At 42.3% G+C, this 21,077-nt stretch overlaps 1 protein-coding gene across 1 annotated transcript in view; it reads left to right on the top strand.

Moving 5' to 3' along the window:
* The first annotated feature begins 302 nt into the window (after positions 1 to 302).
* Positions 303 to 21,077, top strand: part of LOC124555839 (cytokine receptor-like) — a 235,194-nt gene continuing 214,419 nt past the window's right edge. The window contains exons 1-3 of the mRNA XM_047129904.1: positions 303 to 309; positions 463 to 669; positions 20,146 to 20,284. Of these exons, the coding sequence (XP_046985860.1) occupies positions 303 to 309; positions 463 to 669; positions 20,146 to 20,284 (353 nt within the window). The remainder of the gene's footprint in view (positions 310 to 462; positions 670 to 20,145; positions 20,285 to 21,077) is intronic.

Below are 21,077 nucleotides of genomic sequence, written 5' to 3'. Positions count from 1 at the left end.
ACAATTGTTATTTGGCGTTGACATCTTACTACTGAGGCTACGAGATCTCTCACTTTATCTATCTTAAATGTGTTTCCAAAGTTGATTAGTTGTTCTGACGCAGCCCCTTTACCGGCTGAACCTCATAAGTTTGAGAGCGGTACGTCCCTTTTGCAGCCCAGTAGGTTCTCGTTTGTTTCATGAGACCTAAAAGGAATTGAAGTAATATCAGGACGTTCGGAGGTAACGATGTTCATAGTTCCCACTCATTCAGCAAAAGCGGCAGCCTCAAATCTACAGGCGCAAATGGAACAAGTTGAGCCATGAACTGCATGTAAAGATGGTATCTGTTAAGTGCCCAGTAACTAGAAACATCTGAACACCACAGAAAGAAATAAGAGTATTCACCATCTAGTAAGTTAAATGTCACATGTTAATTTCCTGTATTAATTTTTGATGCCTACTTTTTCTGTTTTTCTGTAGTGACAATTCCTAGAGGAGACATTATACTGGAGCATGGAAAGATTTTGGAAATATATTGCATTATTAATACGTCGCATAGGCTCTCAGAGGGTAGAAATGCCAGTCATTTACGGTTTTATAGGAACCAGAAGCTGTTAGGAAAAGAAAATGTGAAAATACTTAATACCACGACGGCAAAGTTGACTGAAGCACTGGGGCCGTCGAAAAGTACATATGTATGCAAACTGGAAAGAAAACCACTCAAAGAATTACTAGTCTGCGCTAACATGGTCATCGTTGGCTGTAAGTATAACGCATCAAATACTTAACTCTCATCAAAATTTTGCGTATACTCATTAATGGATAAAATTGAGTTAATGGCGGTTAAATTAATTTCTGTACAACATTTAGATCGCTATAATTAAATTTTATCTCGTATAAACAACACTTAAGTATCCTTAAGGCCATCCATCTTATAATTATATACGTTATGAGCAACATATTATAAGATTTTATGTTGACATACGTTTGACATGTGTAATTCTTTGCTGGTACATTCAAGGATTTATCATTTTTTCCTGATAGCTTTCTTCACCTTACCACTCGAATTAAAATATTGTACAACGGTCAAACTTCATCACATATACTGATTCTAGAGTTCACTGTACAGGATCATCATGAATTAAAGTGCTCAGCAAGTGTTCATCACAGCCTGATGACATTCCTGAGAAGAGTGAATTCCATGCCAAAGTGGTATTCAGAGCTTTTCTCATTGGTGGTTTCTCTAGTGGCATTCATCAGTAGGTATCACAATTATTTTGAGACACACCCACTGTCACCAACTTAGGATGAAATGTATTCGCAGATGCGAATACGGACAACCATCAGCTGCATAGTGGAATGACGACAATGAAAATTTGTGCCAGACCGGGACTCCCGCTTATCGCGAGCGGTCGCCTTACTATTAGGCTATCACAGGACGACCCAAACTTCCATGCATCGTGATAAGCGGGAAATACAGGTTCGATTCCCAGTCCGGCACAAATTTTAATTGCCGTCGTTTCGTTATAAAGCTAATGGTTACCCACATTCGCAACTGCAAATTCATTTCATTTCGTAATGGCTGTAGTCGCCGCAGTAACTGTTCCTTCTGACAGGCATGCATGTCCGAAGGGATTTTCCATCGCACTTCTGAACAACACAGGCGATGCAATATTGTAAACCTTAGGATGTCCCTGACCTACCGCACGAGCCCTTTTGGACGAAAACGTTACAGCCTAGCTTTTCTGAATTGCACGCATTGTAGGTGAACCGTTGAAGATGAATTTAATTATGCATCCTACACTACCTGCAGTCTGCTATAAACTGGAAGAAATAAGGTGAACTTAGCAATCCGACTAGGGAAGGAGGTATGTAGTTATTATAGTTCAATGGAGATCTTCAAACACAATTCTTTTTCTCAGGATAGTCTTTTGTTATGTTACGTTGATCGATGATGTCGTCAGAATAATATCTCTGGTGCTAACACTTCGAACAAGTCTTAGGGAAAGGAACAGGAAATTTCTGGGATATCTGAAGCGTTTAAAAATCCAGAATTTGAGAACATAGTGTAGAAATACTTTTTCTCGCACTTCTTAATTTAAGTGAAGGAATATCTTTTCAATCTTAATAGCAAAAAAATTACAATTTTATATTGGAATTAATCTTCTTATTTCTAAATCATTACAAAGGAACAAATTTCCTTGTTTTGGCTATACTGTACCTGCTTCTTTGTTTCTTGGTAACAATGTGCACTATAAATAAAGTATCTCCTGGGTGATGAAAGGACGAGACTTAACAGACAGGCGTTAATGTTTTAGAGGCGCATGGAACACATAATGTGTTAATAATGTCTTCTAACACAGTATAAAATGATAGCTCAAATACAGGAAACATGCGGGTCGAAATCAACTGCAGAGCTACTAACAAAAGTGCACGAACCCACCGGTACGATTGTGCGTAAAGCAAGGAGAAAAGCATTTTTTAGAACTTGTTACGGGACACCTACAATAAGCAAATGTCTTATTTTGTAACCTCTAAAATATCCTGGAGTTTTTAACGTTTGAGGGTAAAAAAACTTTAATTTGACTATTACATCAAAATGAGCTACTAAACACATTCATTAGCCTATAAAATTATGCTTCTTTACGCGTTGTTTGACTCACCACTACGTTACGAGGACGTGGCTTTAATACAATTAAATCGTTGTAAAAACATAACAAAACAGTTTTCAGAGAAAAAACGTTCAGTTTTCAGAAATCTGTCCAACAATAATAATTTTGGGTTGTATTTTCATTTGATATTATGTATTTCACTGTAGTGCCTCTTGTTTCTTGCAGATTCCAAGCAATTCCTAGTGGACCAAATATGTCATGATTAATGGTTAGCATAAAACGAATTGCGCCGTAAAAAATCTAAGAGATTTCATATGATACGTGTAGGATACCACTTGTAAGCATTAGGACTTCTTTCTTTACTTGTCACCTCACCAGTTTTAGCTCACAAGGAGTTTAAACTTCCCCCAAATCTCTAATTTTCAATGCGTATATAAATGAGCAACACTTCAGTTAAAGAATGAAAGAGCTAATGGTAAACAACAGCTTCTTTACAAGCTAGTGTGCTAATGAATGATGACTGTACAAAAGCATGCCTCAAGCAACAGAAGTAACAGTAATAGTAATCATACACATAGATTAGGATCTTCAACAGGTTACTCTTTAAATCTGTAGGTTAAAGGTGGAATAATGTTTGTATAGTACGTCACTTAATTTAATGTTAAAAACTAGTATTTGTCATATTTTTCTTCATAAATCATTTGTATCATATTGGACTATGTTTTCATTTATTGAACATTCATTCCATACAAATAATTAAACTGGATTTTGTGACTTAAAACAGACACTGTGAACACCTTAATAACAATAAAAAAATTTTGAATGTGTTGATGACTTGAAATATTTGCATGCTTTCCTGTTACAGGTTGCTGATACAGCATATTAATACGCTGTGTTATGAGCATGATTTTTTTTTTATTCGAAGTAATGTCGTTGACTGTTTTACACACACCATATAAACATTAGTTTCATTAATATAAACGAGATTTTTGTGGTATTATGGGCTCATTAGTGTCCATCTTTAACTAGCATCCACCATAATTCGAGCTTTCTGTTGATTTTATACTTCTTTCTTGATATTTACATTTATGAACTTAATAGCAAATACCTTCCAAGACAGGGAGGTGAGGCAATATCGCATCAGATTCGCATGCTGGATTGGTACTAAAATGAGATTTTCACTCTGCAGCGGAGTGTGCGCTGATATGAAATTTCTTGGCAGATAAAAACTGTGTGCCGGGCCGGGACTCGAACTCGGCACCTTTGCCTTCTGCGGGCAAGCGCTCTACCAACTGAGCTACCCAAGCACGACTCACGCCTCGACCTCACAGCTTCACTTCTGCCAGTACCTCGTCTCCTACCTTCCAGACTTTACAGAAGCTCTCCTGCGAACCTTGCAGAACTAGCACTCCTGAAAGAAAGGATATTGCGGAGACATGGCTTAGCCACAGTCTGGGGGATGTTTCCAGAATGAGATTTTAACTCTGCAGCGTTTTGGATTGGTACTGTTTACTTGGAATAGCATCGAACCAGAGTGTACTTTTTATGCCGTGACCTTCACTCAATTAAGCAAATACTTAGTTAATTCTCCATCTCCGCCTCAGAACCACGACACACAAATAGTTTAAACGCAAAAGTGCGCAAAACAATGCTTATAACATTCGCAAAGAAATATTTTACGTTACTTTCCCTCTAACCTCACTTGAGTCATAAATTACCCTTTGTTGTAAATTGGCTCTAAATTTACGCAGAATATGTGAAATGCATTTTAACACTTTATACATGGATCTAGCACTTCATTTAATAAAACTTGTTGATTTATTAATTTTCCGCCCATAACACCATGATACATCCCCTCGAGAAGAATAGGAGCTCTGTTGCGTTGTTTTATTCAAAACTAGACAAACCTCACACTCACAACCTTCCATAAAAACACAACACATTATTCTATCACTCAGTGGAACTTCTTTCACTTTTTATACGATTCCCTTCCTTAAACACTTTACCAACCGAGGAGTTGGGAGTGGTAAGATGCAGAGCCACAAGAAGCTTAGCATTTGAACCAGAAAAAACAATTTTATTTTTGAAAGACACTACAAATAGTTATTATGTATTTCTCTAACACGTCAAGACTGAGAAATTCAGACGACTGCTGGCAAATGAACAATATCTTTTTATAATTTGAAATCGAACAAGTTAACTAGAGATGTCGAACCACTGAGTTTCACCCTACTTCAATGGCTCTCTTTCAACATAGATTAAATAAAGAAAATTGTAAACAATAACAAAGAGAAAACATTTGAATCAACAAGTGTTCCACAATAATAAATGCAACACGAATAAACGATTAGTTACTAGATCAAAAGAGGCAATGAGCCACTATAATAAAACACAGTGAGACAAAAGAGCGACGATAAAATATGTATACATAAAATTTAAAGAACAACACCCAGCTAGCTTCAACAACAACCCTAAGTACCAAAGTCAAATATTGTTACATTAAAAACCGGGCTTGGACCTGATAGTCAGGAATATCGGTAACATGGATAGGAAGAAACCTTTAGCAACGTGCACAGCTTGATTTTAAATTGAAACTAGTGAGGTTAGTCCTGTAAACAAATGTATGAACGAAATTTGAACAAGAACCCCCACTAGGTTCCTACAAAGGCAGGAAAACTGAACTTGCGTTTATGCTGAGTAAGCAACAGATTACAGAAGCAACTCGTATAATATTCATAAATTTGCAACAGATCTCAAGGCAAATGGATAGAAATAGCAGTGACATCAAAACATTTACCAATGCCAAAGTAATTGAAACCAGTAAACTCCTTTTAAAGTTGAGTAATGAAATTTCGGGAATACATTTGTCTAGGTAACATGTTTAAGTGATTAACATTTCAAGATAACAGATTAATGTAAGCGCGAGATAAGCCATTTCCAGTGTGAAATGCTGGTTCATTAACAATCGGTGTAACTGCAAGCAAGCAGACGTGCATGCATTGCAATGCACAGGTGCCTGATGTCAGTTTGTAGGATGGAGTTTCACGTCTGTTGCGCTTGATCAGTCAGTACAGCGACAGTTAAAGCTGTAGGTGGATGACGCTGGAATTGTCGTCCGATTGAGTTCCATACGTGATCGATTGGAGAGAAATCTGGTGATGGAGCAGACCAAGGCACATGTTGACACTCTGTAGGGTATGTTAGTTTATAATGGTGGTATGGAGGCGAGTGTTATTATGCAGGAAAACACCTCCTGGAAAGCTGTTCACGAATGGCAGCACATTAGGTCGAATCACCAGACTGACGTACATGTTCGCAGTCAGGGTGCGTGGGATAACCACGAGAGTGCTCCTGCTGTCATATGACATGACACCCCAGACCATAACTCTGGGCGATGGTTCAGTGGGTCTACCATGCAGACAGGTTGGTTGTAGGCCCTCAGCTGGCCTCCTTCAAACCGACACACGGCCATCACTGGCACTGAGGCAGAACCAGGTTTCATTAGATAACACAACAGCCCTTCACCCCCCCCCCCCCCCTCAGTGACACCACATAAGTCGAAAATGGCGGTGGTTTGGGGTCAGTTGAACACATGTTGTGGGGCGCCTGGCTCTTAACTGTCCTTGAAGTAAGCGATTTGTAAGAGTTCGTTGAGTCACTACGGCGCCAACTGCTGCTCATACGGCTGCTGCAAATGCAGTACAATGCGCCAGAGCCATATGCCGAACATGATGGTATTCCCTCCCGGTAGTGGCTCCTAGTCGTCCGGAGCGCGGTCTTCTTGCGACCGTACGTTCTCGTGACCACCGCTGCTAGCAATCATGAACAGTGGCTACATTTCTGCCAAGTCTTTCTGCAGGGTAGCGGAAGGAACATTCAGCTTCTAGTAGCCCTATTACACCACCTCGTTCAAACTCAGTGACCGAGCGAGATGGCATAGTGGTAAGCGCACTGGACTCGCATCCGAGAGGACGATGGTTCAAACCCGCGTCCAGTTCTCCTGATTTAGGTCTTCCGTGATTTCCCTAAATCGCTTCAGACAACTGGCGGAATGGTTCATTTTGTAGCGTTGCAAGTTGTTCCGAGCGAACGTTTGTTTTAGGATAGCTTGCTGAACGTAACTTCTGGGGCTGTCATCTACCAGCGTAACCGAGAGACACACGAGAATCTGTCACTGCCTGCCGTGGGAAAGCTGTTCGAGGTCTCTTACTGGACGCGTACATTCACCACCTATAAGAACCTGAATAAGTGATATTAAATATTATTCAGTCATTTTCAAAATCGGTACCTTTTGTTATTCAGGAGAAGAATGTATAAAAATTTCAACATTGTTACTATCTGAGTTTCGAAGATTGAAAAAATTACTAAAAAGTAAAAAAACCGGCACTTATGTAGCTGAATTCAGTTAGGAAATATGATAATTTAACTTTTTGTATAATTGGAAAACATAAACCGAACTCTCGGTGTGCATAAATAATTAATAGAGATTTTCATATTAAAACTTTAATTATTTTTCGTTTTTGTAATATAAAAATCAGAGAGAGTTATTATTTGTGTCTAATATGGTTGTAGGAGTGAATGTGAGTAAATGAGAGTGGGTATGTGGGACATTCTTTTAATTTCAATGTTGCAGTATATACCGTCTTCAGTAACCTGCAAGAGTTACACAAGTCTGTCGTGGGAAAATGACCCTAGGGAATTTACTCATTTTGCTAATGACGTATGTCTAGGCGTGATTGCTATTGTAACAGAGCAGCCAGAAAGTCAGCTGGAGTAAAATCTGTATCTAAAGAATATTTCGAGAATTATTGTCTTTTCGTTTATTAAACATTACTTTAATATTTGCATGTCAGATTGACGCAAATACGTCTGTGTATAAGGACTGGTGCAGGCCAGTTTTGGCGCGAGTATGATCATGAGCGAGCATTCTGATTGGCAGCGAGTATGGTCAGCCAATCAGAATTGAGATAGTGCCTGCTCGTTACCTGATAGTTATACTGGGAGTGAGACTGGAAGAGATGAGTCGCTAGCTAGCTTTGAACACAGACGGTCATGTTACTAGTGCCAGTCAAAATAATATGTAAAATGAAGACATAATTGGCTTTTCGAAACTGGACTGCATGGCCGTAACAGCAGTTGCATTTACGGACAGTTTTGTGAAATTTGGAAGTTCTGGAATTGTTTTGTTGGAATGATATTCGCGTATGAAAATTTGGCCTTCATAGTATACTCGTGGCATGTTTCAGTATTCAACCACTGAGAATTTTTGGCGAGCAGTTTCTTTTTTTTAGAAATCCACAAGAAGAACCGAATGTAATAACTCATGTGATTCTTGAGTTTCTCCCGGCGTATTTGATAATCAAAATATCCACGGGTGTACTGCCGGTCCACAGTGTCGAACGGGCACAGTATTTCGGCGATCATACATGTCGCCATCATCAGGTGAACTGACGGACTGAGCTCCTATGAACGTGCCGGCACGGAGATCCGTACGCTATGGTTGCTCAGAGGGAACTGGGTTCGGTCGCGGCGGCGGTCGATTTAAATACCCTCCGCCCCCGGCGCGCTCCCTCCGCTGTTCGCGCCCCGCGCCGCGGTCGCGCGGTGGCACAGATTGCGACGGCGTCTGAGATGACGTCGGTGTGATGGCTCTGTCCGCCGTGGTCGTCACAACTATACGTTTGCTCGATTTACTCTTGATTAACCCAATCGCTGGTTCCCAAGCCTTGCTAAGATTATAGCCACAGTCACGGTTTATGAGGTCGTCATTGGTGCGAATTTCGATGGCCTCTCTAACAACGCTGTCCCAGTATCTCGACGTCTGTACCAGAATCCTCGTGCGTTCATACACCATAGCGTGATTTTCCGACAAACAATGTTCAGCGACCGCCGACTTGCTCGGATACATCAGTCGAGTGTGCCTCTGGTATTCACGGCATCGATCCTCGACGGTAAGCATCGTCTGACCTATATACGACTTGCCACATTGACACGGAATCTGGTACACGCCGGCCTTCCTCAAACCGAGGTCATCTTCGGCGCTCTCCACCAGTGCACGAGTTTTATTAGGAGGACAAAACACATTTCCGACCCGGTGTTTCTTCAAAATGCGGGCGATTTTCCCCGAGAGTGCGCCTGTATATGGAATAAACGCAGTGCCTACCTCCTGCCTCGTGATTTCATCCATCTCCTCAGGTTGTGCTGTAGTGGTTGGGCGGAGAGCACGTTGAATCTGCCTCTCTGAGTACCCATTTTTTTGGAAATACAGTTCTCAGATGTTCCAAATCCCTGGGGTAGACTCTGCGTCAGCGATAGTGCGCGCCCTATGTACTAGAGTTTTAAGTACCCCATTCCTCTGTGAAGGATGGTGGCAGCTGTCTGCGTGCAAATAAATATCAGTGTGCTTTGTCTTCCGATACACCCCATGACCTAGGGTGCCGTCAGCAATTCTCTTGACGAAGACGAAAAGGAAAGGTAATTTACCCTCCGTTTCAGTCCCCATAGTGAATTTGATGTTGGGGTGTATGGAGTTTAGATGTGTAAGGAAGTCAAGGAGTTTATCCATACCATGTGGCCAGATGACGAACGTGTCGTCCACGTAACGGAAAAAGCAAGTAGGTTTCCTCCTCGAAGGCATTGATAGTCCATTGATAGTGACCGGGCCAAATATCTCACGGAGTAAGTACCAAACAAACAAATAAAAAAAAAAAACTGCAAAGAACGAAACTTGTTTAGCTTGAAAGGGGAAACAAGATGGCGCTATGGTTGGCCCGCTAGATGGTGCTGTTATAGGAAAAACGGATATCAACTGCGTTTTTTAAAATAGGAATCACCATTTTTATTCCATATTCGTATAGTATGTAAAGAAAGATGAATGTTTTAGTTGGACCACTTTTTTCGCTTTGTGATAGATGGCGCTGTAACAGTCACAAACGTATAAGTACGTGGTATCACGTAACATTCCGCCAGTGCGGACGGTATTTGCTTCGTGATACATTACTCGTGTTAAAATGGACCGTTTACCAATTGCGGAAAAGGTCGGTATCGAGTTGATGTATAGCTATTGTGATCAAAATGCCCAATGGGCGTGTGCTATGTATGCTGCTCGGTATCCTGGACGACATCATCCAAGTGTCCGGACCGTTCGTCGGATAGTTACATTATTTAAGGAAACAGGAAGTGTTCAGCCACATGTGAAACGTCAACCACGACCTACAACAAATGATGATGCCCAAGTAGGTGTTTTAGCTGCTGTCGCGGCCAATCCGCACATCAGTAGCAGACAAATTGCGCGAGAATCGGGAATCTCAAAAACGTCGGTGTTGAGAATGCAACATCAACATCGATTGCACCCGTACCATATTTCTATGCACCAGGAATTGCATGGCGACGACTTTGAACGTCGTGTACAGCTCTGCCACTGGGCACAAGAGAAATTACGGGACGATGACAGATTTTTTGCACGCGTTCTATCAAGTGACGAAGCGTCATTCACCAACAGCGGTAACGTAAACCGACATAATATGCACTATTGGGCAACAGAAAAGCCACGATGGCTGCGACAAGTAGAACATTAGCGATCTTGGCGGGTTAATGTATTGTGCGGCATTATGGGAGGAAGGACAATTGGCCCCCATTTTATCGATGGCAATCTAAATGGTGCCGTGCATGTTGATTTCCTACGTAATGTTCTACCGATGTTACAACAAGATGTTTCACTGCATGACAGAATGGCGATGTACTTCCAACATGACAGATGTCCGGAACATAGCTCGCGTGCGGTTGAAGCGGTATTGAATATCATATTTTATGACAGGTGGATTGGTCGTCGAAGCACCATACCATGGCCCACACATTCACCGGATCTGACGTCCCCGGATTTCTTTCTGTGGGGAAAGTTGAAGGATATTTGCTACCGTGATCCACCGACAACGCCTGACAACATGCGTCAGCGCATTGTCAATGCATATGCGAACATTACGGAACGCGAACTACTCGCTGTTGAGAGGAATGTTGTTACACTTATTGCCAAATGCATTGAGGTTGACGGACATCGTTTTGAGCATTTATTGCATTAATGTGGTATTTACAGGTAATCACGCTGCAACAGCATGCGTTCTCAGAAATGGTAAGTTCACAAAGGTACATGTATCACATTGGAACAACCGAAATAAAATGTTCAAACGTACCTACGTTCTGTATTTTAATTTAAAAAACCTACCAACTGTTCGTCTAAAATTGTGACCATATGTTTGTGACTATTACAGCGCCATCCATCACAAAGCGAAAAAAGTGGTCCAACTAAAACATTCATATTTCTTTACGTGCTACACTAATATGTAAAAAAATGGGGGTTCCTATTTAAAAAAACGCAGTTGATATCCGTTTGACTTATGGCAGCACCATCTAGCGGCCCAACCATAGCGCCATATCGTTTCCCCCTTCAAGCTAGAAAAGTTTCGTTCTTTGTAATTTTTTCGTTTGATGCTTATTTCATGAGATATTTGGCCCGGTCACGATCAATGGACCACCCTGTACGTTCTTCATTAAACCTGAATCAACTCTGCGTTATGCCAGGGAAAGCGTGAATTACCACTGGTCTTAACTGGTTCGTTGGATGGGAACATGGGGTCGGTCATCAGTTTTGTGCTATGCCTGAGGAAGACTATACCACATGACCAAGTTTCGTTCTCCCATAAACAGTAAAAGACTGCACTCTACAAGTACGAGTATTAATGGCAGTCATTAGAAATAAAAATATACTCTCAATACATAGTTATACACAGTGAAGAAAAGTGTCACTGAAAGCGAAGGAAGAATGTTTTACCATCTCAGATTGTGATCGGTCCCTGACCGTCTTCAAGCCAACAATGTGGCAAGACTCTTTCTCTCTTTCTTTCTTCGGCACTGAGCCTGTTCTACACGAAAGGCACCAAGTTTATCACCCAACTTCCCAAACTGACAGTCAAGCACTGTAGCTGTGTTGTAGACACTCTATTCATACGCCAATGGGAAGAGTTTTTGACCTTCACTTAAAACAACAGTACAGTATTTGGTCAGCATAAATTTTGCACCCCTACCTTCTGTCCGGCGGCTGGCCAAATTATCCCTGCAAAAAGTCTTCGACTGTCAGTTTTCTAGCCGATTAGCTCTGTCTGTAGGGGCACACCCACAGTTTACTGTATTCAACATGAAACATTCATGAAGATTGTCGTCAGTTTTCTCGCAAGATTAACCACTGTGGAACTCTTAATGCTAATCAAAAAACGTAGGTTGGGTGTTGGGATCGGGTTTCACTCTTTCCTTTTGCTATCAACAACACAACTATAACACTACATGCACTCATACGTCATTTGCACAAAAAAAAAATACTTAAGACACAACACAACACGACACTAACTTACTGCACAGGAAATATGTCAGTGTGCATAAGATGAGGAATGCTTCCTATAAGGGTTATTCTTTTTTCGAAATCCGATCGGTCGCGAAAATAAAACCACAGGGAAAGTCCGGTGAATCTTTGTGCAGATCTGTTGCGCAGTGTCTTTAGTATGTCTGTCTACTACGATCTGTCGAACATTTTAGCTCTGAGTGCACAGTGAGCACGTAAAGATGCCTAGAAAATATTGTCTCGCAGCAAGTTTGAATCACTGCTGAGGGGTTTCGCCTGGCTTCATGCGGCCCACATAACGTAACTGTCACACTTTTTCTTCTTCGTGACAGTTCCCCATTGGACTGGTTGGTTGGTTGGTTGATTTAGTGGGAGAGGATCAAACAGCGAGGTCATCGGCCCCATCGGATTAGGGAAGCACGGGGAAGGAAGTCGGCGGACACGTCCTTTCAAAGGAAGCATCTCAGCATTTGCCTAAAGCGATTAAGAGAAATCACTGTAAACCTAAATCAGGGTGGCTGCACGCTGATTTGAACCGTCGTCGTCCTCCTGAATGAGAGACCAGTGTGCTAACCACTGCGCCACCTTGCTCGGTGCATATTGGACGTGCAACGAAGACGCTCCTACAGCGTTTCCGATGGGAAGTATTTGATCACCCGCCATGCAGCCCGGATTTGGCTCCCTCTGATTTTCTATCTTCGCTCACTTGAACCACTGGGCATGAAGACAACATTCTGACACAGACAACGAGCTGCAGACCAGCATGAGGAACCGACGGAAATCTCTGGCGGCTGCCTTCTATGACGAGGGTATTGAAAAGCTGGTACCACGCTACGACAAATGTCCTAGTAGGAGCGGCGACTATGAAGAAAAGTAGCTGGAAGGTTTTGCTAAGTGTTGGAAATAAAACGCATTTGATTTTCGCTGTCGTTTCCATTTCGCGACAGATCGGAGGTTTAGAAAAAAACGAAAAAAAAGAAGAAAAAACAGTCCTGGTAATGACAATCCTTCTTAGTGCTTAACATAATAATGTAAAACGAATATCTTTTCCTTTGAACCGTCCCTGTGATTTGGGCTGTTTTCCGCGGCCGCCACACCTTCAGTGCTTCTCATGTGCCAAGTAATATCTGTGCATCCACGCACATACCACGGGCTACCGAGGTCATTTCCACCACACAGCGTGCGCATTCCGTTTGGGAATGCCTTTATATTGATAACTGCAAAAATATTTATTTTGATGTTGAGAGACTCCAGCATACCAGTAAATTCTGATTATTAGTGCTTGGAACCAGTGGAGATTCATTTTGAAGCTACTGCCAACTTCGTAGCCTATAAAGGGAGTATCATATTCTGAGTTGACGAAAGTCATGGGATAGCGATGGCAGAGATATCACATGTACTCAGGTGATTCATGTGGAAAGCTTGCCGACGTCATTATGGCCGCACGACGTGAATTAACAGACTCTGAACGCGGAATGGTACTTGGAGCTAGACGCATGGGGCATTTCATTTCGGAAATCCTCCGGGAATTCAATATTCCGAGGTCCACACCGTCAATAGTATACCGAGAATACCAAACTGCTGGTATTACCTCTAACCACGGTAAACACAGTGGCCGAGGGCCTTCACTTAACGACCGAGGGCAGTGGCGTTTGCGTAGAGTTGTCAGTGCTAACACACAAGCAACACTACGTGACGTAACCGCAGAAATCAATATGGGGCGTATGACAAATTTATGCGTTAGCACAGTGCGGCTAACTTTGGCGTTAATGGGCTATGGCAGCAGACGACCGACGGAGTGCCTTTGCTAACGACACGATATCGCCCGCAGCGCCTCTCCTGGGCTCGTGACCGTATCGGCTGGATACCAGGCGACTGGAAAACCGTGGCCTGGTCACATGAGTTCCGATATCAGATGGTATAGCTGATGGTAGGGTACTAATCTGGTGCTGACCGCACGAAGCCATTGATCCAAGTTGTCAACAATGCTCTGTGCAAGCTGCTGGTGGCTCCATAATCGTGTGGGCTGTGTTTACATGGAATAAACTTGGCCCTGTAGTCCAACTAAACCGATCATTGACTGGAAATGCTTATGTTCGGCTACTTGAAGACCATTTGCAGCCATTCACGGACGTCATGTTCCCAAACAACGATGGAATTTTTATGGATGACAATGCTTCATGTCACCGCGCCACACTTGTTCACAATTGATGTGAAGAAAATTCTGGACAATTCAGCTCATGGTTTGACTACCCAGATCGTCCGACACAAGTCCCATCGAACATTTATGGAACTTAATAGAGATGTCAGTTCACGTTCTAAATCCTGCGCTAGCTATACTCTCGAAATTATGGACAGCTATAGAGGTAGCATGGATCAATATTTCTGCAGGAGACTTCCAACGACTTGTTGATCCCATGCCACATCGAGTCGCTGCACTATGCCGGTCAAAAGTAGGTCTGACATGATATTAGGAGGTATCCCATGAGTTTGGTCACCTTAGTGTAATTGGTAGTGAAACCTGAACGTGTGGCGCAACAGAATAAAAAACATTCCACCAAACATGGGTCCGCAAATGGGCTGTTTACAATAAAATTGTGGAAATGTAGTAACGAGCCGTCACTGACTTCAGTATGGTATATTGTCCTAGTTTGTAAAAATGTAAATGTACACTTTTCCATTAAGTCCCGATCTATTTGGGGTCAAGATGGCCCAACGTTGGGGATGTGGTATAAGCATGACAGGGTACCGGCACATTTTGCTGCTAATGTAAGACGACATCTAACGCTCCAGTATGATCCAACAAGATGGATAGGTCGAGTCGGGCCTGTGCCTTGTCCTCCAAGATACGTGACCTCAATCCCCTGCCTTTTTCTGTTCGGTGTCATCTCAGAAGTGCAGTGTAGAGCATTCCAGTTGATACGGTTGAAGAGATGGAGCAGCCAATTTTACAGTTTGATCAATATTTACGAGATTCAGTAGGAAATGAATTACAGGTGACGAGGAATTTTTGAGGAGAGTGTTTTGGAAAGAATGCGGGATGGAAGAGTTCGGTGGCGTACCCCGAACCAGGTGTTTGGATATAGAAGAAGCAAAATGGAGTGAGGGGTGAGTTGGGAGGGGGGGGGAGGGGGAAAGGGGTGAGTAGGGGGTCGGAGAGGGGAGGCATCAGGAGCGCTGGCAAAGAGATGAAGATGAGTATTCTATTAAAGCTGGAAGGATGGCTACATTTATGGGTGGACTTCATGATCAGGTAGCGGAAGCGGTTAAGGTTTCGTTGGTATAGGACGTGAAGAGTGTGTTGGTGTAAGGGTGGTGGATGCTTTAGTACAAACGTGTCAGAGTAAAAAGGTTAATAATCGAGGATAAAAAGACAGGTTCGTTTGTGTGAAATTTGCGGGTAGTGTAGGACATCCAAAGGCGTTTAGTGTGTGAGAGGAGCCATAGGTGACGAGTGTGGTCGGCCTAACCCCGTGTTCGGCTGGTGAGTAGCTCTAGTCTACTATGGTCTATTTGTTGGATGTGTAGTAGGTGAGGTTTCCAGCTTAGTTTACGATCGATGGTTACTCCGAGATATTTTACCGTGTTAGTTAATTGGACAGGACGAGTGTAGAACATAAAATAGAAGTCATGGGGGCGGAAATAAGCTGCGGCTGGTCCTTCCTATTATTATTGCCTGCATCTTGGGAGGTTTGTTTTTGAGAGGCCACAGGCTGAACTAGGAGGGAAATTGTTTGAGAGTGACATGAAGGAATCGCTTGAATTTCTTGAGAGTGGAGTGTAGGACTAGGCAGTCCATATCGGCGACGAACTTTAGGAGGCAGACAGGAGGTCAGTATCGCATCTAAATGCGAGAATGACATATGAATACCTTTAACAAGTATTTTTGTGCAGTAAATTGTAATAAATTTTAGGTTCAAAATGGTTCAAATGGCTCTGAGCACTATGGGACTTAAGTTCTGAGGTCATCAGTCCCCTATAACTTAGAACTACTTAAACCTAACTAACCTAAGGACATCACACACATCCACGCCCGAGGCAGGATTCGAACCTGCGACCGTAGCGGTCGCGCGGTTCCAGACTGTAGCGCCTAGAACCGATCGGCCACTCAGGCCGGCCAATAAATTTTAGGCCCATTAGACTGAGAGTGAAGTAAGTTTACATTTGACATAGATTTGCAAGACAATATTTCATGCTGAAGCCAGTGGCGACTCGAGCCGCACATTCCCAGTTATCTCGCTAATGGCTCGCTTGCGGATCCACGTTTGTTGGAACGTTTTTGCTTCTTCACTGACGGAAAACAAATCGCAACACCTAAAAATAATTAATTCAGAGTAATGAGATTTCGGAAATACATTCGTCTAAATACCATATTTAAGTGATTAACATTGCAACAACGCATGTTACGGCAAGAACGACGTAAGACATTTAAAATGTGAAATGCTGCTACATTAATAACCGGAGTAACCGCCCGAATGCTGAATGCAAGCATGCAGACGTGCATGCGTTGTGTTGTATAGGTGCCGGATTCAGTTTCTGGGATAGAATTCCATGCCTGTTGCTCTTGGCCGGTCAACACAAGGACGGTTAACTCTGTTTGTGGATGACGCTGAAGTCGTCATCCGATGATGCCCCATATGTGCTCGACTGGAGACAGATCTGGTGATCGAGCAGGCCAAAGCAACATGTCTACATTCTGTAGAGCATGTTAGGTTACAACAGCGGCATGTGGGCGAGCGTCACCCTACTGGATAACACCCCCTGGAATGCTGGTCACGAATGGCAGCTGAAAAAGTGGAATCACCAAATTCACGTATAAATTTACAGTCTGCGTTGGTGAGATAACCGCGAGAGTGCTCCTAAGCCGCACCACTGACCATATCTCCAGATGTAGTGCCGTTGCGTCTAGGCTGCAGGCAAGTTTTTGGAGGCGCTCAACTGACCTCCTTCTAACCAATATACGGCCATCACTGACACCGAGGCAGAACCGGGTTTCATTAAAAACCTCTACAGATCTCCACTCCGTCCTTCAATGAGCTCTCGCTTGGCAGCACTGAAATCTTCTCTTTAAATATTCGTGAGTGACCTGCACTATCAGCCACATCATCCTATCTTAGACAATAAAACTAGAAAAGAAACGCATTCAGTGCACAGGGTGTATCATAACTAATAGCGCAATTTGGCACTGGTGGAAGCATACGACAATACACGGACGAAAAAAGAAATCCAGACACGAAGAATGAATTTTGCGACAAAACGAGAACCCATAGTCGGCTTTCTACATCTGTAAGATGATATCTATTCAAATGTCTCGCCAGTCGCATAAGAGTGGCGCTAGTAGCGCCACTATGAGGTGTAAATTAGGCTTGCTTTAAATATAAGCTATAGGCTTACCGGTCGTGAACGTTAGTTACCTATGAGTTTGGACGTCATGAGTTGATGTTAGTCAAGAATGCCTTTAAGGCGACAAAGAAGCCATTATCATCACTTCATTGAGTTTGAAGGAGTTCGTGTAATAGGGCTACGAGAAGGTATTTGTTTCTTCTTCGATAATGTAAAAAGGCTTGGCAGGAATTTAGCCAATGTACACGGTTGCTGGCAGCGGAAGTCACGAGAATGTACCGCCGCAAGAAGGTTGGGCTCTGGACGGCCACGTGCCCTACCGAGAGGGAACACATAGTTTTCGGCGTATGACTCTGGCGCATCGTACTGCATCTCCAACAGCAAATTCAGCACCAGCTGGTACCACAATGGCACAACGAACTGTTACAAATCGGTTACTTCAGGGAGAGCTCCAAGCCACACGCGCTGAACCCAACACTAGCTACCGAGCGAGGTGGCGCAGTGGTTAGACACTGGACTCGCATTCGGGAGGACGACGGTTCAATCCCGCGTCCGGTCATCCTGATTTAGGTTTTCCGTGATTTCCCTAAATCGCTCCAGGCAGATGCCGGGATGGTTCCTCTCAAAGGGCACGGCCGACTTCCTTCCCCGTCCTTCCCTAATCCGATGAGACCGATGACCTCGCTGTCTGGTCTCCTTCCCCAAAACAACCAACCAACCCAACACTAGCTGAACGGGAGGAGACACTGCCGGTATCCCCTCGGTTAATATGGGTGGTCACTTGCTCCACAGCTGCACATCTGTTCGCCAGTACGCATCACCGCAGCCGTCGTTCGCTCCAGTCGATAGCTCCATTTTGCCATGCACGGAATAATTTAACCATGACGGCACGGCCGGCCGCAGTGGCCGAGCGGTTCTGGGCGCTTCAGTCTGGAACCGCGCGACCGCTACGGTCGCAGGTTCGAATCCTGCCTCGGGCATGGATGTGTGTCATGTCCTTAGGTTAGTTAGGTTTAAGTAGTTCTAAGTTCTAGGGGACTGATGACCTTAGATGTTAAGTCTCATAGTGCTCATAGCCATTTGAACCATGACGGCACGCAAACAATTTACAAACCTAGCCGTTTCGGAAATGCTTTCTGAAAGCCAATGATCGTGCCCTTTTGAACTGCCAGTGCTGCCATCTGCCGTCTGTGATCGGTTATTGCACGTTGACATCGAACATAGGCGGTGATCACATTACTTTAACGGACCGTGTGAATACTAATCTCAGCACATATACTATCCTGGTGGAAACAATTTCGTACTTGAAGAAGTTTTGTTTGTTGTAACAGTTTTCACTTTTTTCCATCAGAACGAAGGTCGGTTGGTAATTAGTGAAGATGGTCACAGGCGCTGAAAAAGCTTTTGCTGTGGTCGAATTTCATTCGTTTCTTTTTTTTTAAGCCTAAAATATTTATTACCTACCCCATTCTCTTAAATGGCACAAATGCATATATTATACCTATAGATTCATTTATTACTATTCAAGAATTCATCTATGGTACAGAAGGAGTAGTCAAGAAGACATTATTTCAATTTATTTTTGAAACTATTATTGCTGTGTGTCAGACATTTTATTTCATCTGGCAATTAATGGAAAAATCTTACAGCAGCATATTTTACCCATTTTTGCGCCAAAGGTAGGTTAAAGTAGAGGATAGTGTAAGTCTTTCTTTTTTCTGGTATTATAGAAACATTAGCGTCGCACTCCAAGACAAAGTAAGTCTTCTTGAATCGCTACACGATAAAGCAGGAAATGTAGGAGTGTGTTTTACGTGAGAAATCTTTCGTTACCGGGGGAGCAATAATTTTTTTACGTGAGAAACCTATTATAACCGAGAAAGGAATAATTTTTTGATGGCACTATGATTAGACGCAATACTGTATGTGGATCATAGAATATTCCTGTAGCTTGTTCATAACTCACTAACAGTTCATTTCTTACGTGCGACATCGCAGTCTAAACTTAAAACCTTCGTTTTCTTCATGGAAATGACCAATACAAGACACGTGTAACTGGACATGCTGAAAAACTGTTTCATCTCGCAGCTAGAAACTAACATCATGGACATCATTAGGCAAGAGATTGATGTCAAGCCCAATTCCATCTTCATGTTTGTGATCTCTTAAACACGACATTAGATAATCAATGGATCGGTTGTGGTGGGGACAATGTTCAAAAATTCCTCTAATCACCTCTACGCCCGTCCGACGTGGCATGATGCGATTTTTTGTGTGGAGTTGCATGGAGGTATCAGCGTTTGTGCTACTTTTACCAGAAGACCTACACGTGATATGAGCTGACATCAACGGAGCATGTTGTTTGTGGAGTGAATTTGATTGCAGACCCAGTATCTGACGAATAAGCAAGGGGGAACACATGACGTACTTGTAGCAGATACTTAATGCATTTCTCTGAATAATTACTAAGTTCCGTAAGGCTATGTCAGAAAAATAAACCTGTACTTTGTAGGTGACATTGCAACTGTCGTTTTCAGTAACTGTGTATCTGAATAAATACAGAATTTCCATTAAAATTATGATATTCTAAGAAAGTATACCCATGTCAATGCAAATAAAATGTGGGATTTTATATTTTTCGGCTATCTAGTTACAGTTATATACTAAGGGTCATATTTTTGTTTTAAAAGAAATTATGGTCCATAATTGTCTTGTGTTTTATTCACTTGTATCTTTACTTCAATCTTTACTGGCATTATGCTATAAGTAGGTTTGTAATGCAAACGAAACATAACCATGTCTTTTATCCTTTTACAGATAGACCCAAACCAATTTACAATTTTATTTGTACCTCGGAGAACTGGTCGAATCTCAATTGTTCCTGGAAAGAAAGAGAAAACCCAATAGCAACCACCTACAAACTTAGTTTTCATTTGCCTGGTCGTTCCGGAGGAAGGTAAGACTTAATATAATTCATGTGCTGCTGCAGTATGAACGGAATATAATATAATGTCGATTTTCTCTGATTTCAATTTGTTTGTCATTTTCTTATAAAGGACAGAAAACATCAAATAAAAATTATGTCGTTTCCTCTCCCTGATCTTACTTAGGGTTCAGACTTACTGGTGACGTTTTAAAGCTGTACGGTACCTGTAGTTACTAATGTTACGCCAAATATGTAGCGAAACTTCTGTACTGACCTTAAATTGCTTATTTAGCATTTCAGCTTAAGAATCGTTCAGTTTATTTCACTGAAGAAGCCATTGATCATCAAGAAAGTAACCTGAATACTTATAGCAGGTCGTTAGTCGACGAAATTTTCATTTGAAGAGTAGCGTCCAAAACAAGCAGACAACCACAGTATGCATTGAAGTATACATGACAATTATTTGACGATAAAATTTCTTCTCTTCTCCACATTTACTATAGGAGAAGTGCTCTTCTATTAGTGATTTGTTTCCGAATAACGGTAGTAGGTGCAACACAGTTAAGTTACTATTCACTTAGCTCGTTGCCGTTACGAGCTAGTAGTTCTGGCAACTGAAATGTAAACGCGACAAAAATACAGTTGATTTTTTTTTTTTTTTTTTTTTTTTTTTTTTTTTTTTTTTTTTTTTTGTACAGTCAAAAAGGAGTTTTGTGGCATTGTTGGGCAGCAGATTTAAAACAAGATTACAACGAGAATTGGAAATTAGACTATCATTCAACCAGCTGAGCGTATGGAACTTCGAAAATCCATGCGCAGCATG

Source organism: Schistocerca americana, chromosome X, assembly GCF_021461395.2.
Source record: "Schistocerca americana isolate TAMUIC-IGC-003095 chromosome X, iqSchAmer2.1, whole genome shotgun sequence".
NCBI lineage: Eukaryota > Metazoa > Arthropoda > Insecta > Orthoptera > Acrididae > Schistocerca > Schistocerca americana.
This window is presented reverse-complemented; position numbering and strand designations above follow the sequence as displayed.